The following is a 27,671-nucleotide window of genomic DNA, read 5'->3' as shown; positions in this document are numbered from 1 at the left end:
CGAGGATTTGTTCGGGAGGTGCGACGAAGCCGGGCGCGGAACAGGACAACGACGACAAAACGACCAAACGTATTGGCGGAATAAGGAACCAATTGAGTCTTTTTAAGTAGTAGAGATAGAGATTACAAGTTTGAATGAAAACGGCTAGATTTTATCTAACCCTAGCCTACTGACCGCCCAACGCTGCGTTAGACGGCCCCACCCCGTCGTCGCCTCCCCTCCGCCGCAGTTCCTGCTCCGCGCGGCGCCTCTCCCTGCGTAGGGTAGAGGCCAGACGCCGCTGCTCCAGCAGCACGTCGTGCCTGCCCTCCCCTGCTGCGCCGCCTGGAGGGAGAGCTTGACGGCGCGACGAATCTGCGCGTCTTCGCGGGCACGGACGTCGTCCTGGAGCTTCTTCTCCGACTCGAAAGACTCGTCCTGCGCTCGTTGCTAATCTCTTGCCTCGTCGAACGCCGCTATGGTGTCCGCCAGTGCCGCCTCCTCCCACGCCTCGTTCTCCGCAGCTTCCGGGTCGATGTCGAACTGCGGTGCTGGAGGTGGTGGTGGAGACGGCAGTGGAGGGAACTAGTCAGCGCCGGTGGTGTTTATGCGATGAGAGTTGTGCTTGCGACGGAGAAAGGGTGCCGGCGGCTGTGGTGGCTACCATTGAGTGGGGGGGGAGACTTTTTATAGACGTCGGCGTCGCCAGAAGAGGCGGGAAGATAGCGCGGGAAGAGGCTAGAAGCGATGGGAACGCACGGTGTCGTGCGTACGCCGACGACGCGTGGAGGCTACGCAGCACCGACGAGACGTCTCGTCTGCCCCTCCATCGCTATTAAGGCAAAGCTGCGATGCTTCGTTCGTGAATCTCTGATGCGTCTGTCCCGCCACTCCATGCCTCGCATTTCGTTGTGTCTGGCGTGCCCGAGCATCCCCGTGTAGCGGGGACGGGCTCGTGGCGCCAGACACCGTATTGGACCGCGCCGGACGAAAAGGGCATTTGGGGCATGCGGCTGGGAATGATTTTTTGTCCGGCGCGCCCCAAATCTCTTTGGGGACGCGGCTAACATCGACCGCTTGACGCCTTGCCGTCAAATTGGATGATAACCTGCATGTACAATTACTCATGTAGCAATCAAACCATTTATGTATATCATTGGCAACATGTATCCCAACCCTTTAGAATGTTTTTCAGAGGTTGGAATGTTAGTACTACATGAGTTGAATCCGCTGGAATCAACTAGGAGTAAGGAAAAACAGCATCTACGTGGCATGTCCAATTATACAACATCCTTACTTGTACTCAACTCTGATATCACCTTCTGCCTCCAATTACAAACTCACATACTGGGGCATCAAAACAAGTACATGCAAGAAAGAAATAATTGAGATCAAAATGATATGTATCTTCCAACTCTACCAGCAACATGACAATCTGACTTGGAGGTATGGGAGTAAGCAGCAGATGGTTTTAAAGGCGTTAAGGCATCCTAGATGACACCTAAGCGATTCCTAGCCGCCTAAAGCAGTCGATTTTCCAAGACAGAGGGCGGGCGCCTCGAGGCCTAAGCGTCGCCTAGGAACCATGGACGCACCAACGCATTTAGTACCAAATTAACTAGGGAGAAAAGCAAGTAGTAGTATAGTTAATAAAGAAAACAACATTCAAAAGTGAAGTACATGCCTAATTAATGTAAGGGGTGAACAAGTGAAAAGTTAAATACACAATTAGTTCTTGACTCCGGTAAACTCAAACCATTCAAATTAAATCAACAGGAGCAGATTATGTTTCGGTTTAACTACAAGCAAGACAAATCAAAGCCGAACCAAAAAAAAGACCAGTGCAACGCTGTATTATCTTGTTTTCAAGGCCCTACACCGATTATTGACAAGTTTCTGAATAAGGAGTGAACCCACGTACAAACAAAACGCATAGGCTTGCTGCAACTTTCTGAATAAGTAATTACTCACTCTGTTACAAAAGTTATGCACGATTCGTGTACGACTCAGCCTATGCGTCTGCTGGTTACTTCCATAAGTACTTCCGGTTAAAAAATAAGTGTCGCATCTTCTCTCGATATGGATGTATCTATATATTATAAAATGCATCTAGATACATCCACATTTAGACAAAGTTAAGACACTTATCTTGGAACAGAGGTAGTACATGGTAATGTGATCAATTTTGAGGTTTTTAATTGCTTTTCTATACCTGCTGCTATGCCAGCAATAGGTATCTTCAGAGCACAACGAAGAGCTTCAGCATCCTTACTGTACTGAACTCTGATATCTGCCGTCCCGTCTCCAATTTCAAAATCAATGGCCATGCTGCAAACAAGCAGTTCAAGAGAGAAGAGAAAGAAGTTACAAACTCACGTGCTGGCTTGTCAAAACAAGTACATGGACAGAAAGATTTGAGATCAAAATGCTATATACCTCCCAACTCTACCAGCAACATGACCATGCAACTTGGAGGAGAAATGATGTGTAATGAGCATATGCACCAACAGAACCAAACTGGGGAAAAAAGGAAGCATAATTAATAAAGGAAACAACCTTCAAAAGGAAAGTATATGCCTTATGTAAGGGGTGAACCCGTGATAAGATAAATACAGAATTAGTTCTTGACGTCGGTAAACTCAAACCATGCAAAATAAATCAACATGAGCAGATTATGTTTCAGTTAACTACAGGCAAGACAGTAGACACATATCAAAGCCGAAACAAAATGACCAATGCATCGCTTTATTATCTTGTTTTCAAGAGCATACACCAAATATTGACAAGGAGGAGCTGAACCCACATAGGAAAAAGAAAATGCACAGCTGGCTTCCATCAAGTTATGAATAATTAATTATACATGGTAGTATGATCAATTTTGAGGTTTTAAATTGCTTTTCTATATCTGCTGATATATCAACAACAGTAGCTTCAGCACAGCGAAGAGCATTTGAGATAACTAAAGTAATTACGTCTTCTTGGAGTGTCTAAACTAAAATACATTGCAAAGCTATGCAAAAGAAGAAGAAAATGGAGTCGATTATTCAGGACAGAACGATATAACACTAAGCAGGTATAAAAATAGAGTTGCACAATTGAGTTGGTTATGCTGCCATCCCGCAGATTTATTTGATTCAGTTCAGTACCAAGAATTGTTCAATTTCGGGCTGGCTGGCTGGCTAAATTACTTAACTCAATGAATCCATCTCTTTACTTAGTTTGACTGCCTACAAGAGCCAAGGAAGGTAGCGGCTCTGAGAGCATAATCTGACAGCCGTGGCGGTTCCCCACGAACACAGGCCTCGTCCTCACCGAGATCCGAGACCCTGTGCACCGGAAAACGAAGTCAAAGTTGGGGGTTTTCAACGGGAAACGTACAACAGGAGGACGAGGAGAAGTGGGGAAGTACCTGCGTCGGGATCGCCGTGGCGAGCACGTCGGAGGAGACGCCCAGGACGGAGCACACGCGCTGCGCCGGCCGCCATCTCCTCTGCTGGTCAGCTGTCCATGCTTCGGCTTGTGAACGAGGAAGATGGGTGGCGAGGAGCTGCGCGTGGCCGACGACGGCCCTCCACTACCGGCGCGTAGTGGTGGCCGGCAAACCGTCACCGTCGTTGAGCGACGCACCCAACAACCTCGGCCACGCTCGCGACGCGGTCGGGCGAGCTCGACGGAGCCGCGCGCAACGAGCTACAGACGCACGCCGGTGCCGGCGAGCAAAGCCAGCCGCGCCGCCTAATTGGTTCGGTCCGGGTGCCGTCGTCTGTCTCGCCGGTAGGTGCAGAACGGGGAAGGAGGGGAAATGCGGCAAGAGTTCTGCTTGTACTTGTGTTCAATCCAGGATCAATACCACCTAAAGGCCTCTGGGCCATCATTTTAGTCTCGCGTGTTTTGGGCTGAAAATCCAGCTCTATCCGAATTCGAAAACTTTGGCGCCTACTCTAAGTTCCGGCTACCAAAAACGAACCTTGCATGCTCCGAACTTTAGGACTAAATAAAGGGATCCTATCTCGAAAATAAAATGCTAAATAAATCCACCAGACATGTAGGCACATATATATGTGTATTGTAAGTGTGTATAGATGTACCGGTTTGTTGAGATGCACATGATCACCGGTCAGCTCCCGGCGTGTTTTGACAAACACGTCATATAATTGTAGTGCATGCATGGATGAACTCTCGCTCATGTCACACACACATATCGTAGGAATATGAGCACATGACAATGATAGAATCCCGGGGATTGATTTGACGGTGAGATCGTCAAATAACTACATAACAACGACAACAAACAACCTAACTAGTACGATCCATGCCACGAGACGAGTGGCGTCATGGTCGTGCACCCGCGGTCATACTGTCCGACGCTAATAAAACTACGGTTCTTACTTGATATGCGCCTTGAGGAGCCAAACCTCTAATTTGTTCACGGTCATCGCATGTGGTCCTAATATATGTACATGATAATATTGGATTTTTAAGGTGGACATTATGGCTACAATGATGTGGCACTTCGTTCATAGAAAGGGTTGCCCCGCAGTAGTGTGACCTCTTGCGTCGCTTCCGGTTAACCGAAACGTAGGCCTAAGAGATCTGACTGCAAAGTTCGCAGAGTAGAAACATGGTCTCCGTCCCCTCCGGCCGATGGAGAGGCGCGCACATACATAGAGGATGACGAGGGGACCCACCACATTTCTTTTTTGAGCTAGGAGCGGAAGATTCAGGCGACATCTTAAGCGAGAGAGCATAGATGCAAGGCAGAGATAGTTAAGTCAATAACATGCATGCATCAAGTTGATCTTTGATAGCTAGGCTAGCTAGTTGAGTCTGTGTTCGGTATGCATTTTGTCATGTTTTTTATTATTATTAAATAAAATGTCGTCAATTACTTGGCTCGATGCTAGTGCGACATTGCATTCAATATTACTTCTTTGGTTTGATTAGGTCGATCAACTAACTATATGCATGCGAACTCGGGTGGATAGGCAACAACCCCGTCCCCCGACCGAGTAGCCATCTTCTGATTGGTTTTCACGTGAACATGGAAAGTAGAATTGGGAGGGAGCTAATTGCTAAATACATGGTAAGGATTTTCCGGCGAGATGGCTAATGATATGAAGCAAAGCTAGATTTTCCGGGTGGGTTGTTTTTTAGATAGAAAAAGGCACATGCAATAATGTTTTTCCAGATCAACCTTAATCAAGAAGCCACCAATGACAATCTCTATTTCACGTGCATGGAGGGCATGCATCAATCACCATTTCATAGATATTGTGTTGACATTATTAAAAAAAGAAGCATGCATTATTTGACTAATTATTGACTATATCTGTAGACAGTGGAAATCCTAGGTCCGATGGCACATGTATATCACACGTGAGGACATCCATCCACATATGTTTCCTAAACCCTAAACTCGTAGTACTAGCTATTCGGATAATAAATACATTAAATATGTACTTAGTTGTTAGAGCATGTCCATGTTCATGGATGTAAAAGCAAGTTGGGGACATATATTAAATCATTTGAATATATTTTTCTGTATATAAATTTGAAATATATAACAATGATTATATGTAGAATAATTAATAAGACAAAATAGCAACAACTATGTTGTATTCTGTATGGGCCAACTAATACATGTATAAACTGATTTTTTGGGTTCAAATCTCGGTTATCATACATCTTCATACCCTTGGCGCCACAAATGCAAGTAGCTAAGTGTTGGTCCATCTAGGAGGAAGTCCCCCATCGTCCAATTTTGATAATTACTATGCAAAGCAACATGCCATGGAGAAAACACTGGTGACCCCGCAACTTTCCTCACACGAACAATGCCCGTCTTCCCTAGAGGTATTAGAACCGCCGCCATGGCCTTCCAACCTTGGTCTATTCAAACATCTTCATGCTAATGACAATGCCTTTCTGCATCGCCACCTCGGTTATTTCATGTTATGTTCCTTTGTTAATCTTTATTCTCGCACCGATAAATGTGTGGTATACCATGGTTAATGCCCATGATTTCGTGTGGGTTGTATTCATTGGTATTTATGTAAATTTCATATTTCATGCATGCTAAGAAAGTAGTAGATACTCCATGTGTGTTACTTTATTACTCACCCTCTCACCATGTGTCGTTGCCTCCTTCTCGCCGAGCACTCCCACCGTCCCATCCACTCATATTCTATCACACTCTCAGACCCATCTATCGCCCTTCCTTGTCTCCCTAGGTCGGTTTGTATGGATGCCTCTTCGTCCTCTCCTATATATTCACCATACTCGTGACAATGCCTCCCCACACCGCATCCGATAGAGGAGATGAAAAAAATGAACCCCCCCCCCCCCGCCTAACTCGAGTAGACTTTATTCGCGAATAGTCCTCTCCTAGCCCCTGTCAGGCCACCCCTACCTCCTTGTCATTTTGGGGTTATGATTTAATGTTTGCATGCATCATAACTTGATTTAATCTTGCATTCCATATGTAAAATAACTAATAAATATTCCTTCCCAACAATGCATGTGGCGGGCGATGGTTAGAGTCGGGATGATGACGACGGCGATAGTCGCCGATCATGGGGTAGAAGAAGAAATACCATGACGGGAACCTCAAAGGGTTATGTGAAGATATCGAATTCTCAACGCCAACCTCTTTCTACTGGGAGAAGATTCTTGCCAGGTCTCGATGTCCTCTCTATCAGAAGGTGAGAGTGTTATGTTTTGGAGGTCTCTGGCAACTCCTTCGTCATCTTAGTCCTATTCGGCGGCAAAGTACTTAGTAAGAAAATAGGAGCCGGCCCTAGAGGATGCCCGAGGCAAGGAGAGGCACGGTTTGTACGGTTGGATCGGGGTTTATTTGGGGGTTTATAGAATTTCGGTTTCTCTAAAATGGTGACGAAATCACCACGAAAAATTAATATAGACAAAAAAAAGCTCAACATTTTGGTCCGACGGTTTGATTAATCAGAAAACCGAAGCACCAACATGTCATCAGCACCATGGCATGGTAGTAGCTGCATAAAATTTAAACAATGAAATTAATTATAAGCATGCACATTTGTACCACGTACATACTACTACTCCAATACTCTAGACCTTTACACAATGAATTTGTTACTCGAATGCGTGCATACAAAGGAATGCTACCTAATGGGCAGACAAAGAAATTTATTAGGCCTAAGAAACGAGGGGTTAGAGCCAATGAAACCACAAGGATGCACGTCTTGATTTCCCGACGCACCTTGGAAACACGCGGGAGGCCAGAATTGAATTCTGAGCAAAAACACGATAATTCCCCAAGACCCCAACTCACGCATATCCCCCCTTCATCCTCTGTCTTGCCATAAGGCTAGCCATAGTGCTAGTATCATAGCTAGTATTATGCATCTAGCCCCACCAAAAATACTGATGTGGCAGATAATTATGGATGAGAGAGGAGATTAGAGTATCATAGGTAGATACTGTATCATAGCGCACATCACGAGAAAAATTAGTATCAAATAAATCTTGTACACAAATTTATATTGGGATTCTACAAATCAATTAATATAGTAAAACTATGATACTAGTCCATGATACCATGCATTATGGATCTAGTATATCATACAAAAGTATCATATACATGATATGATACTACCCACTATGGCCAGCCTAACGCCGCCGCCGCCGCCCGGTGCTGTTCCCCTCCCGTGATTCTCGTCGATCCATCCAGTGCCATCGGACCAGCTTGCCGACGGAAGGCACAATACCCCGGCCGGTTCCTCACCTCCTCGCCCGCTCCTCCTGGCGACCGCGCAACACCAACCGACGAGGGACGTACGGGAGCATCCGCGCCAGCAGGCCGCCATGCCGGCGCTCTTCCCTGTGGCCGGTAGAGCCACGGCGAGCGAGCCAAGAGCAGAGGAGCTCTGTTTTCCTGTGCCGGGCGGCCAAGACCTAGGCATCGCGTTCAGCGATGTCAGCGGCCGGCCTCCATCGGGTGTTGCTGTCAGGCTCTGTCAGCGGAAGCTATTGCCTCCAACCTCCCCAACCTGCTGCTCCGGGTGAGCTCCTCCTACATGTAGGAGTACTTTTTCTTCTAAACATTGTCTCGTTTTCATGTTAATTGAACGTGTAGGGGCGTTAGAGAAAAAATCATGCATGTGCAAGTTCAAAAAATCCGATCCACTCAATCATACATTGTGGTGTTGTCTGTTAGCCTGTATGTTCAGCGGAATTTCTGGATTTGTGTAAGTTGGATTTGTGTAAGTCGAATGATATGGTCTTATTTAATTTTTCTATTCTATTTTGCTACGGTGCCATCTGGATGTCCAATGGAGAATTTAGAGGAAGGCCATGTCGGATCTGTCCATAGCGCCTCCGACATGCGCTGTTGTTGCTTCCATGGCCTTGGATGTGCACCTAGAACCCTCTACTGGTCAGCGTTGTTGTAGAGACGCCCGGTTCTGTTCCCCTCCCGTGATCCATGTCGATCCATCCAGTGCCGTCGGACCAGCTTGCCGCCGGAAGGGACGATACCCCGGTTCCTCCCCTCCTCCCGGCGATCGCGCAACACCAACCGAGGAGGGACATACGGGAGCATCCACGCCAGCAGGCGGCCATGCCGGCGCTCTTCCCTGTGGCCGGCAGAGCCACGATGAGCGAGCCAAGAGCAGAGGAGCTCTGTTTTCCTGTCTGGGCGGCCAAGACCTAGGCCGCGTTCGGCGATGTCAGCGGCCGGCCTCCATCGGGAAATGCAGGCATGGCAGCAGGGAGGCAAGGTGGACGCACTGTTGGTCATCTTGGCAAGGTGTTGCTGCCAGGCTCTGTCAGCGGAAGCTGTTGCCTCCAACCTCCCCAACCTGCTACTCCCGGTGAGCCATCTCTTCTCCTCCTACACTTTTTTCTTCTAAAGATTGTCTCGTTTTTCATGTTAATTAATTGAACGTGTAGGCGTTAGATAAAAAATCATGCATGTGTAAGATTGAACAATCCGATCCACTCAATCATAAATTGTGGTGTTGTCTCTTAGCCTGTATGTTCAGCGGAGTTTCTGGATTTGTGTAAGTCGAATGAGACGGGTCTTATTTAATTTTTCTATTCTATTTTGCTGTGGTGCGATCCGGATGTCCAGTGGAGAATTTAGAGGAAGGCCATGTCGGATCTGTCCATATCGCCTCCGAGATGCTTCTGTTGCTGCATAATGGCGTCCACCTGGAGCTGCTTCTGCCGGCACAGCTTCCCTGTCCTTGGATGTGCACCTAGAACCCTCTACTGGTCAGCGCTGTTGTTGAGCTTCAGTGGTCTTGCTTGCTGGTGGGAACACCGCCTTTCGATGCACTGAGATCGGCATTTGCTACAAATCCATCTCAGGTGAGCTCAAACTCTTGTGCTCTGCTCTGAGCTATGTCCTCAGACCCATGGTGTTCTAGGGATAGGATTCACTCCTCATGCTTTGTATGGCTTGATGATTACTTGTACTAGGCCACAAATCTGCAGGGATATCATGGAGCTAGAAAGATGCGTAAGCACCCTTTCATTATAGGGTTTTGATATATAAGATGCGTATGTAGGGAAGTGAGGAACTGAATCGTTACTAGGCAGTTAGTTGGATGACGGAATATTATGTTTTATTAGTACCACCTCTGTCCATAAAATAATGTCACAAGTTTGTCTAAATTTAGATGTATCTAGACATTATTTAGTGTAAAGATAAATAGTGTCTAGATACATCCGATTTTAGAAAAATCTCTGACATCCTTTTATGGACGGAAGGAGTATTTATTTTCCCTTTCTCTCCCTCTATTTTATGTTCTTTCTCTTCTATGTTTGTAGTGCTTTGCTTCATGGAGCGTGTTCACAATTTTCCAGTCATAATTGTCTGCTCGTGTCGCTTTTGGACAATATTGTTCTTGGGATTTATTTTGTGCGTTTTCTTTTAGGGACAAGGGAGGGATTCTTCTCTTTGTGTTTCATTCAAGGGAAGAGATAAATAACTTTGCGACGTCTCACCAAAATTTGATTTCTTAGAGTATAAGTTAGTACATTTGACTGGTTTGTGACTACTTTCCGCTTAGCGTCTACGCTAGCAGACGTGCGATGGTGATGAGTTCACCTCGCTGCAACTGTCTCCATGTAGGTGGCCTCCTACTTCTTTCCCTATTCTGTTAACTTATTGAATTTATATGGTTGAATATATATACTAGGGATGTGTGATATGCAGTAAATTAGGTGGCTATTGGTCAAAACTATGCTGTTTTTTTTTGCTAAATTAAGAGGCCATGACAACAACCATTAAATTTAGTTGTAGTGTGCCACTAGAAATAATTTGGTTATGTTGCTAGGTTAGCCAAGGAGCTCCTTTATGTGATCTCTTAAACTCCTGCAATGTCAGAGTTGGAATTAGCATCTCCAAGTCTAATATTTTTGTAGCCAAAATTTTGTAGCTCCTGATATGCATGATATAGGACTTTTTTTGCCTTGTTTATTGTTTTTGACATGCTGATTTGTGACTCCATGAGGCCATGTTTTGTGTTATTGTTTTGCAATCCTATTGACATGTTTTCTATCTGTCCCAATATGCAAGACATGTGGTTAGTCTTTTCAATTCACTTGGTTTCGTTTGTGTCTCGCAGTTGCAATGATGCAGAGACAATATGATATGTAAATGTATGTCCTGTTTCTACTAACTACTTAACAACATTTATTCTGGAGTGGAGAGTTTTGTTGATCCATATTTTTTTCTTTATGATAGCTAGAAAATTGTGATGTAGTGATTCCACATAGGTGCCTGCCATTTCGAGTATATAAATAACAAGATACCTCCTCCATGTATTTTAGCTCAGAAACTGTAATATTTTCTCGAAAATTTTGAAATACGCAAAAAAATAGACTTATATGAATTCATTTTCTCCTCCAACTTAGCTATTGCTTTGTCAAGTTCCTTCTTTGCAGTTTCATAGTTGTCATATAAAATATTCTTCACATCACTCATATGAATCACTTGGTGTATGCTATGTGCCTGCTGTGTTCAACATGATATCCAGTTAAACTTAATTTTGACCATAACCTAATTTCATATCTTCCGTGTTGCGACTTTTAGGTAATTTCAGGTAATGGTGCCGAGAGGCAGGCGACCACGGATGCCTGGTGTGATTGCTGGCCTAAATGTTGCTACGATTATCAAAGAGCCAACTGATGCTGCTATTGTCTGTAATTTGGACAAGAAGGCAAGTGAGAAGAACATCCTTTTTTTGTACCTGGATAGTGATATCTTTTATGTAAGCAGCCTGACCATTGACAAAAATATTTGTCTTGCACTTTCCCTAAAAAAGGCGGTCCTTTTTATGTACTTGTTCTATAGTGGGCTTGAAACCATGGATGAAGATTTTCTTATTGTTCATCTGATTGATGCGTATTTTTCCAATATGCCTGAGATAATTGCTATGATGTTTTTGTTAGTTGGTTCATGGTTGATTCTTGCACTTGATAAAAATTACCGGAACTGAATATGTAGCCTATATCTACATTTTGGTCAACATGGACTTAAGCTACATTTTGTATATTTCTCAGCGAGGATAGATCATCAAGAAGTTTAGGTTGACTTAATCAATGTCAACCTTAAACAAGAATTGAATTAAATGTGGCTTGATTTAGATATTTAGGTCTTATTCAAGATGGTTTTTGCATTTGCTATCTTGTGGCTGGTTGCACTTTGTTGCAACTAATTTGAAGCTTTATGCCCTTTTTTTATTCAACACAATGTGCCTCTAATAAGATACTATTTTAGGTTTAGTTTTAGTGTATTCATGTTGAAATTATCTTTAAGTATCTTCCCGGGATATATGTGTGCCTCCACTTGCACTTGGCTGGTATCCATGCATGATGCCTTTGTGGTTTCAAAACTCTGAATATTTATTGACCAAAGGGGTAGTATTATTTATAAATGTGTTAGCATTATGAAACCTCCCAAGTTTGGATAGCTTAGTATTTATCTATTCTTCTATGTCACTATATGATGCAAGCTACATTCATGACTTTAATGTTCTGAAGCCCTTTTCATGTTTTGTTGCTTATCCATGCTCAAATATGTGTCGTTTGGCCATAATGTCATGTAGCCAAGGAACTCTCCTTATGTGATCGCTTAAACTCCTGCAATGTCAGAATTGGAAATAGCATCTCCAAGCCTACTATTTTTGTAGCCAAAAGTTTGCTGCTCCCGATCTATGGTATAGGACATGTTTTTGCCTTGTTTATTGTTTTTGACATGTCGATTTGTGACACCATCGGTCCATGTTTGTGTTGTTATTTTGCAATTCTATTGAAATGTTCTCTATTTGTTCCAATATCGAAGATGTGTGGCTAGTATTTTCAATTCACTTGGTTTCGTTTGTGTCTATGCAGTTGTAATGATGCACATACACAAATGATATGTACATGTATTTCTTGTTTCTGCTAGCTACTTAATAATATTTATTCCGCAAAGGAGAATTTGGTTCATCCATTTTTATTCTACACCGATAGCTACAAAAATGTGATATAGTAATTCCACATAGGTGCCTGCCATTTCGAGGATATAAATAGCAATATACCTCCATGTATTTTAGCTCAGAAACTGTAATTTTTTCTCGAAAATTTTGACATGTGCAAAAAAAATTCATACTTGTCGGAATCCATTTGCTCCTCCAACTTGGTTATTACTTCGTCGAGTTACTTATTTGCAGTTTCATAGTTGTCCTTCAAAATCTTCTTCATATCACTCATATGAAGTGTGCTCACTCTGTTCAGCATACTATCCAGTTAAACTTAATTTTCCCCCTAACATAATTTTGTACCTTGTGTGTTATGACTTTCAGGTAATGGTGCCGAGAGGCAGGCGGCCAAGGATGCTGGTGTGATTGCTGACATGAATGTTTCTAGGATCATCAATGAGCCAACTGTTGCTGCTATTGCCTGGGGTTTGGACAAGAGGGCGGTGGTACCTTTGATGTAAGCATCCTGACCATTGCAAACCATATTTTATCTTGCACGTGATTTCCCTGAAAAAGTTGGGCTTTTTTTCGGTGGTGCATTTGAAACGATGGAACTGAATGCAAATTTGCTTATTGTTCGTCCGAGTTCTAACCAAATCACTAACCGAGAGTTGTGGTCCCCAAACAATCGTTCTAGTTTTCGGTTAAGACCGAAGGAATCGATCTGCAATAACAGAAACCAATGCATTTTTTATTCTACATTTATCATAGCATTTCTTGAATCGTAACAATAAAATACAGAATCACAAACCACAAATGTTGGATGTTCATCACATAGCAAATAAAAAGGAGAAACTTATCAAATTTCAGAAGCAGGCTCCCATCTAGTGGAGTACCCAGGTCAGCATCAGAGATCGATGACCGTAGAGCATCGAATAAAGGCAGGGATGGGGCAAAAGAAGACGGGGAGAACGCTGCCGCCACTCACTGGGGAGGAGAGCTGGCCGGCGGCCCACTACATAGGGGTGGTTAGGATTAGAGAGGCCCAGCGAGGAAGAGTTAAAGAGGGACTATATGGTGGCTATGGCAACTGAGGAGCAATGGAGAGAAGGGATCTGCTGCCGTTGGTTGTTGGAGGGGGTGGCTTGGTGGCGCACGATGTCAGGCATGCAGCTGGCTAGGAGATGAGGGACTGGAAGATTGGAGATGGTTGCATCATGCGTGAGATTGGGAGACTTGAGGGACTTTTTTTTCTACTGTGGACTATGTTCATCGACTTGGCCCACTTTTATAATTTTTCAGATTGTTTGGTCTGTTCGGTTACACAAGATTTAATTTTATAAAATTGATGACTGAAACGGGTAATGCAATTTTCGGTTTTGGTCTAATTTGGTTCAGTCCAGGTTCTTTCGGTTCGGTGTTTAGTTTAGTGTTGCAATTAGGTCTCGGTATGTTCCCGGGATATATGTGTGCCTCCACTTTCACTTGCCGGTATCCATGCATGCTGCCTTAGTGGTTTAAAAACTCTGATTATGCAATGACCAAAAGGGTAGTATTTTTTATAAATGTGTTAGCACATATGAAATCTCCCAAGTTTTGACAACTACTTAGTATTTATATGTTCTTCTCTGTCACTATATGATGCAATTAACGTTCACGACTTTCATGTTCTGAAAGATTTTTCTTATTTTGTTGCTTACGCCCTTCAGTTTTGACTTTGCAGGGTAGGAGTGGAGTTGGTCCTAGATAATAGGGAGCCATGACTGCCGGATCTGGCATGACCCGACTGTTCATGCTCGCTCTTGAGGAGATAAATTTTTATGTGTTCACATATATCCATGTGATTATTGCAGCATCTGGGAAGGTATTTGGTTGAAGATTTAACTTTCCGAGTATAAATGGGCTCTAGTTGTTTGATCATCGGCAATCCTCTCCTATCAAATGATTTCCACTTAACTAGTACAATGCTCGATGTAGTGAACTCATGCAACAATAAGCTATCAATGATGAGACTATATGTAGCATGTGTATATTTCTTTTAAATGTCCTAGAACATCCATTAATCATGTTGAGTTATTTAACTATGAAACATGATATGTCGTGACATAGAAGTTTTGATATTCTCCTTTTGTTTCTCTTGACCATGGATTCTTGACCCCTTCCTGATGCTTGTTCCATGCCATGTTGTAATTGCCAACTGAGTATTCATGGTCAATTTTGTGGTTATTAGGATTTAGAGCCTTTGTCTAGTCACTTTGAAACATGACCAATTATCATCAGTCATACATTTGTTTAATTAATGAACACATAGTGGCAAAAAAGCATCAGGCCATTGGATGCTAATTATCTATGCTCAGAAGTATGATTTCTAGACTTCTAGTAGAGTGGAATGGATCGCTCCTCTAACCCTGTTTGTTGTATGGTAACTGATATAATTAGCTCTTGTTATGCGTTCGACAATATGCTTTTTTCTCTCTCTTATTATAAGATGAACTGATAATTCTTCAATACTTTGTGAGTATATTTCTAATAAACTTGTTGACATTTAAGTGATGGAAAGTACGAATGTATTTGGCTATGTCACCGTTGGTTGGTTAAGGACTTTGTTTTTTTTACTTTGTATGATGACATGTGCAACGAATGAAAAGGCCATTATCAGCTTTGCTCTTTGTCTTAATGGTTTATTCTTTATTTCCCTTTTGGAAATAAGAAAGTGGGTTTTGTTTTGCACCTCGCTAAAATTTTTGATCAGGAAACTAGAAATGTTGAGAAATATCTTGTCTAACTGGTCTATGCAACTAGAAGAGCAACGAAAATCAGGATCTACTCTTAATGTTTTCCATATGCTCCACTATTAATTAAACATGACTTTGATACTGGATGCTGCCAAGTTGATGGCTGTTTCCACTTTTTGTTGTTGTGTGCATGCAGGTTGTTGAGCCGAGCGGAAGCGACAAGTGCTTGCTGCTGTTGTTGAACACTTGAACTAGCAAACATCTAGCTAGAAGAGTGAGGAGCTTGCTTATGTGATTATTGCAGCATCTGGGAAGGTATTTGGTTGAAGATTTAACTCTCCGAGTATAAATGGGCTCTAGTTGTTTGATCATCGGGAATCCTCTCCTATCAAATGACTTCCACTTAACTAGTGCAATGCTCGATGTAGTGAACTCACGCAACAATAAGCTATCAATGATGAGACTATATGTAGCCTGTGTATATTTCTTTTAAATGTCCTAGAACATCCATTAATCATGTCGAGTTATTGAACTATGAAACATGATATGTCGTGACATGGAAGTTTTGATATTCTCCTTTTGTTTCTCTTGACCATGGATTCTTGGTCCCTTCCTGATGCTTGTTCCATGCCATGTTGTAATTGTCAACGAGTATTCATGGTCAATTTTGTTATTAGCATCTAGAGCCTTTCTCTAGTCACTTTGAAACATGAACAATTATCATCAGACATACATTTGTTTAATTAATGAACACATAGTGGCCAAAAAGCATCAGGCCATTGGATGCTAATTATCTATGCTCAGAAGTATGATTTCTAGACTTCTAGCAGAGTTGAATGGATCGCTCCTCTAACCATGTTTGTTGTATGGTAACTGATATAAAAAAAATGAGACCAACCCAGGCACTAGCACCCGTTGCCTTTTTTTATTTATAGAAGAAAACCTCCGTGAGCACCCCATCAAATCCAGGATTCGAACCGGGGCGGGCTGCGTGCGCTCCCGCACCTCAAGCCACCAGAGCGACGCTCTGTTCTCATGGTAACTGATATAATTAACTCTTGTTATGCGTTCGACAATATGCTTTTTTCTCTCTCTTATTATAAGATAAACTGATATTTCTTCAATACTTTGTGGGAGTTATTGCTAATAAACTTGTTGATATTCAAGTGATTGAAAGTACGAATGTATTTGGCTATGTCACCTCTGGTTGGTGAAGGACTTTGTTCTTTTACTTTATATGCTGACATGTGCAACAAATGAAAAGGCCATTATCAGCCTTGCTCTTTGTCTTGATGGTTTATTCTTTATTTCCCTTTTGGAAATAAGAAAGTGGGTTTTGTTTTGCACCTTGCTGAAATTTTTAATCATTAAACTAGAAATGTTGAGAAATATCTTGTCTAAATGGTTTATGCAACTAGAAGAGCAACAAAAATCAGGATCTACTCTTGATGTTTTCCATATACTCCACTATTAAACAAGACTTTGATACTGGATGCTATCAAGTTGATGGTTGTTTCCACTTTTCTTGTTGTGTGCATGCAGGTTGTTGAGCCGAGCAGAAGCGACAAGTGCTTGCTGCTGTTGTTGAACACTTGAACTAGCAAACATCTAGCTAGAAGAGTGACGAGCCTGCTTGCAGCAAGACAGGCATGCACGGCACATCAGCCATGAAGTGGTGCCCAACTGCCCATGGAGTGGACAAGCTACAGGCTATTCATTCTTAAATGAAATGAAGTTGCTGATGTATGTGCGTAATAGGATAGTAGGCTTCAGGGTGTATAGATTGATTCATTGGATACTACTGTGAGTGATCATAGTGATGTTGAAGATGTTGGGTAGATAGATTGATTCATTGGCTACTACCATGAGTGTCCATTTTCTTATACGATTTGTCTTTTATTTTTGTGTGTAACACCAAACCTGTCTGATCACTGGCATATGTTTATGAAAGCATCGCTCAGCTTAGAGAGAAAATGTCTATCTGTTTCGTTATACAGATTGGTAGGAAAGGTAATGGGGTCGCCCATGACCTTGCTGCTATTAGTAGGAGTTCACGAGTTTGTAATTCCTGGGTGTACCCTGTCCCTAGTTTTATTCTTGACCTTTGTAAGCAAGACAATATTTGTGATGCTACTATGAATGAATGAATGTCATTCCCCTCAATTTTATGTTTGCTTGGAATTGAGTTTGTACGGTGGTCTTCATGTGGAATCAGTTTCATTTGAGAATTATATTTTATAATGGACAATGCTAGTGATGCCAACGATACTTGCATAAATTTTTTGCTTACCATTGTTGCTGCTTATGTTTTTCTGTATACGCAAATATGCCCTGGATTACCGGGTGTTGCTCCGATGTGGGTATATATGATCGATCTGCTTGCTCGTATGTACCAGCTAGCTCAATCTGCTCCTGGCAACTTGCTACCTCGACCAAAACACGGCGTCTAGTAGAGGCTCACAGCTGTTTTGCGCAGTTTTCTGGTTGGCTGCCGCTGTTTAGGGCAATTTTCTGGTCGCCTGCCATGGCACATACTGATGTTGCCGACACGAATCAAGAGCATGTTTTGTTTGATTATTTAGCTTAGGCTCTAAATTTTTATTTTCTAGCTCTCTTCCCTTCTCCACAAAGTACAAAGAGAACTCACGTGGAACTTAGTAGCCATTCACAAACAGTATAGCAAGAGCGTTTACTTGGATAGACGATCAGAACGCGGTGATCAAGAAAGTAAGGAACCATCAATGATTATTGACCACAAAACCGAGGAGACACCCACGCACTGACCCGCAATCACGTAACTAGGTTAAAGAGGTCATTTAGGTTTCATGGGACCACCGGTACATGTCACCGATCCGTGTCAACAGTAATCTCCTCCCTCCATCATTTGCATCAGCCAATCCTCCTCATCTCCTTCCCGCTCTTGCTCCTTTTTTCACCTACCAAAACTCAAACCTGGCCTCCTCTATAAGTAGAAGGCCGCCTTTGCCAACCGCGTGCGGGGCGCGTGTGACTTAGACTTTGACTTTGTCGAGGAGAGGAGAGGAGAGCGAGTTTCATGGCTGGGTGGGCGAAGAAGCTCCTCTACATCTTGGAGAACCAGAGATGCTGATGGATGTGATACAGGCGAGATGGAGATTTGAAGATGCGGATGGGTTTGATCCGGACGACTCACCAGAAAATAAGCAGTAGGATGCCAAGTTTCCGTTTCCTATATATATGTGGTCTTTTATTTTTCCCGTTTACTATTTAGGATGGCTGACCCAAATTCTTCTTTCACTCTTCCTAATGCTTCTGCTCATGGCCGGCGTCTTGAGGTTCGTCTTGGCAAGCGACCTGTTGCCGACCCAGGTTTGTTCTTATTTTTATTTATTTTGGTTTTTTGCATCTTACATTTACGTTAGAATGATGCTAATGGCTAGATTGTTTGGTACCATACAGCCGATTTCCAACAATGCCGGCGTGCGATTCTTCTTCCTCCGTCTATGATTGTTTGCTCAGCGATACGCCAGAGCTTTATTGTGATGCGTCATTGTCAACCGTGGGTTCTTCTTTTCCCTCACTGCGGAGGTTTGGTTTTCATTATATGGGGTGCCATTCGTTGTTCTTTGTGGTGTTGCAGGCAACGGACTCTTCCAGTGCGACAGTGCAGGAAGCGAATGTGGCAGGTTCTTCTGCAGAGGCAGCGCAAGCTGAGGGATTTCCTGCCGCGGCAGCACATGTGGTTCGACCTACTCGATTATTAGGTGTGTATCCCTCTGGTTCGACCTACTCGATTATTAGGTGTGTATCTCTCTTTTTTTACGTTGATTCGTAATTTATGTGTTTTGTTATTGCTGCTTGCTAATTTGCTTTGTTTTCTGTGTTTTGCAGTTGACGATTTGCCTACTGTTTCTGTTGCGCGCGCTAGGATCAACCGACAGAATGGTCAATGCTTACCTTAAATCTGTAAAGATAGGTTAGTGTTACTTGACCTTGTTTTGTTTCTTATGCTTAGTCTGTTTTCTTTTTCTTCCTGCGTGCAAATTAGTTTCTTTATAAATTATACTTAATTTTTCAGGCAAGGTTAGTAGTCTTGAGCTGCCACTTTCTGTTCAGCTTATCGACATTTTCTACAGTAATAAAGTTGGAAGGTTTCCAATTCTCTCAATCTTTTGCCTCTTTTGACCTCTTATCTGGTGACACGTACATACCATGGCTCTACGTGTCTTCAGCCGGTTGGCTGAAGTTTTTTAACTTCTTATGTTTGGCTTCTTCTTCTTTCCTTTTTTTCTTCCATGCGACTGGTCAACCGGTTTCCCTGCATTTAATTTTTTATATATGAAGGTACATGCTACCGGTCATGGCCTATTTTCTTTGTTATTTTGAGCCAGTGATGCCTGGCTCTCCGGTAGACTGGAGTTACGAGAACAGGTCACATATCAGCATGGGGGTGGTGTAAGAAGTGATCACCTCAAAGAGAGAATGATAGTTGTCAGCAAGACTAGCGAGGATGTACAAAATAAAATCCTCGTCCCGGAGAGGCATCCAAATGCTAGTCAACGAGTCGGCGAGCGCCTTCATCAGATGAAAGTAGACGTTAATAGTCTTGGTCTCCTTTTTCAGCTCTGCCATCTGTTGTCGACTCGCCGAGGACCGTGCAATAGATGTGGAGGCAAAAGCTCCATTTAGCGTCTCCCAACCTCGCGTGAAGTACCGACAAACATGTTCATGCCAAGGACACTTTCAGTCATCATGCCTAATTAATATAAGGGGTGAACAGGTGATAAGATAATACACAATTTGTTCTTGACTCCGGTGAACTCAAACCATTCAAATTAATTCAACAAGAACAGATTATGTTTCGGTTTAACTACAAGCTATACAAATCAAAGCCGAACCAAAAAAAAAAAAGACCAGGGCAACGTTGTATTATCTTGTTTTCAAGGCCCTACACCGCTTATTGACAAGTTTCCATGGCAATCTGAGGCTTCAGTGTTGCTCCCATCATTGCTAACGCCTAGAAAGTTGTGGTTGAACCGCTTGAAGCACTTTGATCCCATGGCATACTTGCCAGTGGCGAGGCTGAAGGAGAAGATGTAATGCATCTCGTCGTAGTTCGTAATGGGCACATTCAGGTACACCGCGCCCTTTGGGTGATCCTACGATATGAAGGAACAATGATGTTAGTTGTGCACGTCGGTGATAAAAAGATTTAGTGAGGTGGATAATGATGTTAGTTTTGCAGTAGTTGATAGGACTTCTGGTTTTGTGTGTGTGTATCGCGAGTCAACATGGTTGGAGAGGTCTTGAAAATACAATGGGAAACATGGTTTCTCTGCTTAACCAGTAGTACTAGTGCTGGTTGCGGTAGTACCGGTACCAGCACTAGGTACACGTCCGCTGGAACCTTGCTGACGGTACTACCGCTCCCTTTTGGAAGTGAATGCATATGTTATAATTATGTAGTGACATCTAAGATAATTTTGTTTGATCAAGGTAGCATATTTGTTATTCAAACATCATATCAAAGTACCAAAAACTATACTCTGTTTATTCTTAATTCTAGATTGCATGGAGTTTTCCAAGAGAAGTTTGAAAGGAGTAGCTTTGTATATCTGAAACAAGCTTTAATTTTTCTTGAGGTTGCTGGTAGCATGGAACACCATGATCTCAATAGTGAACCCCGGTCCAAATCCCATCATGACACCCCACTCGCCCCCTTCTCCGTCCTCCTCGATTCGGCGTTATTGCTCATCGAGCACGAAGATCACCATGGCACCAAGCATGTTGCCGTACTCTCTTAGCACAGTCCTGCTCGCTGCCAACTTCCATGGTTCCAACGCAAGAGCCATGTCGATGTGGTCCAGGATTGCACGCATGCCCATGTGAACTGCCCGGAAGAGGTCGTTCCATTCAACGCCAACCCCAAGCTGCCCGAACGCGCCGGACAGGCACAACTCGATGTTTTCAGCCGCTATGGGTATCAGCTCCCTGGTGAGGAGGTGCCCGTCGAGGCCCCCTTCTGTGAGCCGCATGGTGAGGACATGGTCGGTGCCCGGAACCACGGTCTGCGACGCGGATACCAGCTCGAAGAGCGGACGTTCGACGGGTACCATGGCGTCAGCGCCGACGACGACCGCGCCTGCGCTGTCGCCAAACATCGCCTGGCCGATAAGGGTGTGGGGGTAGGCGTCCTTCGGGCCACGAAGGCGACAATGGTGAGCTCGATGCAGGCCACCAGCATGCGCGCACCACGGTTATTCTCCGCGAGGTCCTTGGCGAGGTGCAGCGAAGCCGAACCGGCGGAGCAGCCATTGAGGTGGAGCATCGTGCGCTGGACAGACGCGCGGAGGCTCTTCTCCGGAGTAGTTTTTATAATGGTTGTTCCTGCGGCTTCGCGCTTTCTATTGTAACTCTTTGTTATTCATGTTACAGCCGATCGAGGCTCGTTTCGACCGACTAGCATTCCGCATCCACGCGTCCGTGCCTCCTTCGGGAAATCCACCGCCCATTGCCAGCTCATTCACCGGTGCCATGCCTTCATTAATCCATCGACTTCTTTAAAGAATGTGTGAGCGTTGATTAAATCCCACGCCTCGCTCCACCAACGGAGCTCAGCTACTAGTAGTACTCCCTCCGTTTTAGTTTACTAGTCCTACGCGTACCCTAGGTCGTCAATTTGACCAACTTAACATAAGATATATATTACAAAAATATATCATTAAAAACATTAGGTTTTATACTTCCTAATGGTATAGTTTTTATGTTATATAATATATATTATATAGATCAAATTGATGACTTAGGTACACTGTGCTCGCCAAATAAACTGAGAGAGAAATTACGTTAAACTTTACTCTTTTCTAGACTTGCTCCCTTCATTTTCATGAACGACCCATCCAATCCAATTGATAGTTAGAGCGAGATTCACCTTAATTACACAAAACCAGCCAGCTACTACTGTAGTACTGTACTATATCACGACGCATTACCTACATACACCACGGGGCTACTCCATCAATTTCTTTCTTAATTTCTCTCTGCCCAACTGCATGCTCATGTACTAAACCGATGAATACTGGGAGTTTCTTCGCTGGAATCAACTAGGAGTAAGGAAAAACAGCATCTACGTGACATGTCCAATTATACAACATCCTTACTGTACTCAACTCTGATATCCACCTTCCGCCTCCAATTACAAACTCACATACTGGGGCATCAAAACAAGTACATGGCGGCAAGAAATAATTGGGATCAAAATGATATGTATCTTCCAACTCTACCAGCAACATGACAATCCGACTTGGAGGAGAAATTTTGGGAGTAACTAGCAGACGCGCCCATGGTTTTGAAGGCATTAAAGCATCTTAGATGACGCCTAAGCGATGCCTAGCTGCCTAAAGCAGTCGGTTTTCCGAAGAAGAGGGCCGGCGCCTTGAGGCCTAAGCGTCGCCTTTGAGAGCATGTACAATAGTTCCTACTTGTTGTGAAGTGTATAAGTAGATTGCCTAGCCCTTTCCATTAGTTCGGACTTTTGGTTCAAGTGGCTAGTGCATGAATCTTAACATGTTATCAGAGCCCCAGGTCTCGAGTTCAAATCCTGGCTTTCACATGGTTTTCGCAATTAAGCCTAAAAATTGTTGTTGCCCCGGTTTTCGCAATTAAGCCTAAAAATTGTTGTTGCCCCCCTCTTTAGCCACCGCTGATGTCCTGTTTCGGTGTGCTCTTCTTCTTTCACGTGTTGACTTTCTCTTCTCCCGTCACACGCGAGTGGGGGTGTTGTGAAGTGTATAAGTAGATTGCCTAGCCCTTTCCATCAGTTCGGACTTTTGGTTCAAGTGGCTAGTGCATGAATCTTAACACTACTCAGCAGGCTATAAGCAAGTCCATGTCATCAAAATCCTAGGTGAAAGTGAGAGAAAGAGAGGAAAGAGAGTGGAGCGGGCTCTTCATGTGTAGCCGGCTGCTAGACAAGAATCAAGAAGCTATAGCCCACTTGCAGCTTACAAAAAATGCTACAGCCGGCTACAAGCATTAAATACAAATCTAAGTAAGTCTTGCATGTAAGCACACATTACAAGCAATAAAACATTTAAGTATTCACTAAAGCTAATCTAATAGCCAGTTTATTGTACATATAGAAGTCTTTAGGTGACATGGTATAGTACTATAGCCAACAATCGGCTACCTTATTGTTCTTGCTCTCAAACCATGGACGCACCAACGCATTTAGTACCAAATTAACTGGGGAGAAAAGCAAGTATAGTTAATAAAGAAAACATCCTTCAAAAGGGAAGTACATGCCTAATTAATATAAGGGGTGAACAAGTGATAAGATAAATACACTATTTGTTCTTGACTCCGGTAAACTCAAACCATTCAAATTAAATCAACAGGAGCAGATTATGTTTCGGTTTAACTACAAGCAATACAAATCAAAGCCGAACCAAAAAAAAGACTAGTGCAACGCTGTATTATCTTGTTTTCAAGGCCTTACACCGATTATTGACAAGTTTTCATGGCAATCTGAGGCTTCAGTGTTGCTCCCATCATTGCCAACGCCTAGAAAGTTGTGGTTGAACCGCTTGAAGCACTTTGATCCCACGGCATCCTTGCCAGTGGCGAGGCCGAAGGAGAAGATGTCATACATCTCGTCGTAGTTTGTAATGGGCACATTCCGATACACCGCGTCCTTTGGGTCATCCTACGATATGAAGGGACAATGAAGTTAGTTGTGCACGTCGACGATGAAAAGAGTTGGTGAGGTGGAAAGAACGTGCTCACCGCGACGTGCCCGCAGTAGTTGATAGGATTTCTGATTTTGTGTGTGTGTCGCGAGTCAACATGGTTGAAGAGGTCTTGAAAAGACAATGGGAAACATGGTTTCTATGCTTAACAAGTAGTACCGGTGCTGGTTGCGGTAGTACCGCAACCGCTACCAGCACCAGGTACACGTCCGTTGGAACCTTGCTGACGGTACTACCGCTTCCTTTTGGAAGTGAATGCATATGTTATAATAATGTAATGACATTTAAGATAATCTTGTTTGATCAAGGTAGCATATTTGTTATTCAAACATCATATAAAAGTACCAAAGACTATACTCTGTTTATTCTTAATTCTAGATTGCATGGAGTTTTCCAAGAGAAGTATAAGAGAGACGTGTTGCATCATATGTAAAATAGGACGTGACGACCATGTGATTTCTTATCTTACACATAATGAAGTTTCATTATTATTATATTGCTTGTGTATTACCACCCGCGACAAAAGGGGTGTCCCCTGCGTGCCCCGCGGCTGCCACGTGGTGGACCTTATGTCGCAGGTGGTAAGCGACCCGCGACAAAAGGTTGGGCCTTTTATCGCGCCCCTGTTGTCGCGGCTGGCCGCCCGCGATAAAAGGGTCTTACGGCCCGCGACATTAGGCCTGTTTTCCACTAGTGTGGTGTGAGAAGCGGCATGCGCTACAACGTAGTTATGGATGCCACTGGTGCGGCGCTGAGAGGGCTTGTGCTGAGTTACGAGAAGATGTTGCATATCAGCATGGGGGTGGTGTGAGAAGTGATCACCTCAAAGAGAGAATGATAGTCGTCGTCAAGACTGGCGAGGATGTACAATATAAGGTCCTCGTCACGGAGAGGCATCCCGATGCTAGTTAACGAGTCGGAGAGCGCCTTCATAAAATGGAAGTAGGGTGTTAATAGTCTTGGTCTTCTTTTTTAGCTCTGTCATTTGCTTCGACTAGAAGAGGACCAAGCAATAGATGTGGAGGCAAAATCTCCATTCAGGGTCTCCCAAGCTTCGCGTGAAGTACCGGCAACCATGTTCATGCCAAGGAAACTTTCAGTCATCGTGGAAACGAAGCCGGATAGGATGGCCTGGTCATGTTGTGTCCAGTGCTGATGCGTCGGATTTGGCTGATGTTGCATCCCGCCAGCAGGGGTGACGGCGATGTGGGGATCAGGGCAGATGATGGAGCCATCACATAGCCCATGAGCATATGACTGCGAAGAAGTGGATGGCGGTGATCGGTTCTTGGTGGTGGTCGGCCTCTAGTGGCGGCGTTGTCCGCACCGGTGGAGTCGTCTCGATTTGCACGCAGTGTTCGTCGGTTCTCCTGTGCTCTCGGGAGCGTTTGCTCTTTTTTCTGAGTAGTTTTTATCGGCTTCGCACTTTCTATTGTAACTCTTTGTACGTTATACCTGTTCGGTGTAGTTCTATTTTGTAAGCTATGTTTAGCTCCTTGTATCTTCTTCGCCGTTGCATACATTATTAATTTAACATCGAGGCGCATGACCTCTTATCCAAAAAGAAGAGAACTTTGGATGACAATGTAAAATCTTCAACGGAACAAAGTATTCGTATCCGAGTTTGGCATCTCAGTTGTTCTGAAACACCACTGCAAATGGACTGAAGAGACCTAAGGCGGACACAGGCTCGTGATTAACTATACCTTATTACATATTTTTCAAATTAAGTTTGAAAGGAGTAGCTTTGTATATCTGAAACAAGCGTTAATTTTTCTTGAGGTTGCTAGTAGCATGCAGCACCATGGTCTCAATAGTGAACCCCAGTCCAAATCCCATCATGACACCCCACTCGCCCCCTTCTCCGTCCTCCTCCATTCGGCGCCGTTGCTCATCGAGCACGAAGATCAGCGTGGCGCCAAGCATGTTGCCGTACTCTCTTAGCACAGTCCTGCTCGCTGCCAGCTTCCCCGGTTCCAACGCAAGAGCCCTGTCGATGTGGTCCAGGATTGCACGCATGCCGGGGTGGACCGCCCAGAAGAGGTCGTTCCATTCAACGCCAACTCCAATCTGCCCGAACGCGCCCGACAGGCACAGCTCGATGTTTTCAGCCGCTATGGGTATCAGCTCCCTGGTGAGGAGGTGCCCGTCGAGGCCCCCTTCCGTGAGCCGCATGGTGAGGACATGGTCGGTGCCTGGAACCACAGTCTGCGAAGCGGATACCATCTCGAAGAGCGGACGTTCGACGGGTTCCACGGCATCAGCGCCGACGACGACCGCGCCTGCGCCGTCGCCAAACGTCGCCTGGCCGATAAGGGTGTGGGGGCAGGCGTCCTCCGGGCCACGGAAGGCGACGATGGTGAGCTCGACGCAGGCCACCAGGACGCGCGCGCCACGGTTGTTCTCCGCGAGGTCCTTGGCGAGGCGCAGCGAAGCCGAGCCGGCGGAGCAGCCGTTGAGGTGGAGCATCGTGCGCTGGACGGACGCGCGGAGACCGAGGAGAGAAGCTAGGCGGAGGTCGGCGCCCGGGGCGTGCGCGCCAGAGTTGGTGCTGACGATGAGGTGGGTGATGTCGGTGGCCGGGCGGCCCCACTCTGCTATGGCCTTCGCCGCAGCTGATGCGGCGAGCTCTGGAGCAGCGGCAGCTGCAATCTCCAACCGATCGTCGAGGGACGGCTGTCCGCGATCGAGGAAGTGGGGATGGGCGTTGAGCAGCTCCTCGGTGTGATGAAAGAAACGCTTCTCCGTGCTGGTATTTTGGCCTGATGAGGATACACACACACATCCCGATCGAGTATATTAGATCACATCATCATATAGGCAATTGGGTATTGAAATTAGCATGTTTGCGAGCTCTGTGCTTACACATTGTCTTAAGTTTGTGTTTGAGGTCCGTGAGGTGTTCGCTCTTGGTGACTCGGAAGTAGAAGTCCGGGTACTCGTCCTGGGACACGCAGTTCGGCGGATTCGCTGTGCCGATGGCTAGCACGGCCGCAGGCCCGTCTGCGCGCTGCAGACGCCTGATCTCGCCCATGGTGGCCAGGGTGCTTGCCATGGTCTCTGAACGGAGTGACGGAATAGCTGCTCAACATAGACGGATGAGAAATGTAGTAGAGATAGAACAAACATAATGCAAATAGCAATCAGCTCATTTGCACCACTAGACACATACAAAAGCATGCGAGTCCCGTATTTAGACTAAAAGAATCCAAAACGACCTCTCACACAAATGGCTCAAGTTTGTTTTCAGATTTTAATCTGCACCTAACATTTTTAACGGAAATTTGAATGTTTTTTAACTCAGTTTTTGAATTTTCTGAAATAAAGGAGCACGGAATAAGAGACCAAAGTATACATGCATTAAGAGGGTCCAGTAAGAATCTGTATCAATTTTCAGTGAAATTAATGGACCAGAGTATACATGCATTAGTCTCAATATAGAATCAAAGAAAGGATACTAGCGAGGCAAGACGAAGACAAAATGGAAAAATATATACCTATAGGCGAGAAGAAGCGAGCGCGGTACAATGGAAGAGCGATGGAATAGAAGGAGAAGAATGGTGTAAGATGGATTGTTTGGGAGACACCAAGAGTTAGTATTTATAAGGACGGAGATGCCGAGCGGAGTAGACTAGCAGATGGGCGCAGACATACCGACGGAAGAACGCGTACACACCGCCAGGACTTGCCCTCCGATCTACTCCCTAATGAAGTCAACTATCTCTCACACAAAGCACACATCAATCACGTTACTGGCGTAATCTAACTCCTAATACTAATTCTGC

General features: G+C 44.3%; 1 protein-coding gene and 1 pseudogene across 1 annotated transcript; both read right to left on the bottom strand.

Annotated features, from left to right (window-relative positions):
* The window catches only part of LOC124672646, a 32,650-nt pseudogene extending 7,582 nt beyond the window's left edge, over positions 1–25,068 (bottom strand).
* A 585-nt stretch (positions 25,069–25,653) lies between these two features.
* LOC124672645 (bisdemethoxycurcumin synthase-like) lies at positions 25,654–26,941 on the bottom strand. Its single transcript, XM_047208845.1, has 2 exons — positions 26,752–26,941; positions 25,654–26,648 (listed from the first exon to the last, which is right to left on the bottom strand). The coding sequence occupies exons 1-2, from the start codon at positions 26,939–26,941 to the stop codon at positions 25,654–25,656; spliced, it is 1,185 nt and encodes a 394-aa protein (XP_047064801.1).
* Between the last annotated feature and the right edge of the window lie 730 nt (positions 26,942–27,671).

This window comes from Lolium rigidum, chromosome 7, assembly GCF_022539505.1.
Source record: "Lolium rigidum isolate FL_2022 chromosome 7, APGP_CSIRO_Lrig_0.1, whole genome shotgun sequence".
Lineage (NCBI taxonomy): Eukaryota > Viridiplantae > Streptophyta > Magnoliopsida > Poales > Poaceae > Lolium > Lolium rigidum.
This window is presented reverse-complemented; position numbering and strand designations above follow the sequence as displayed.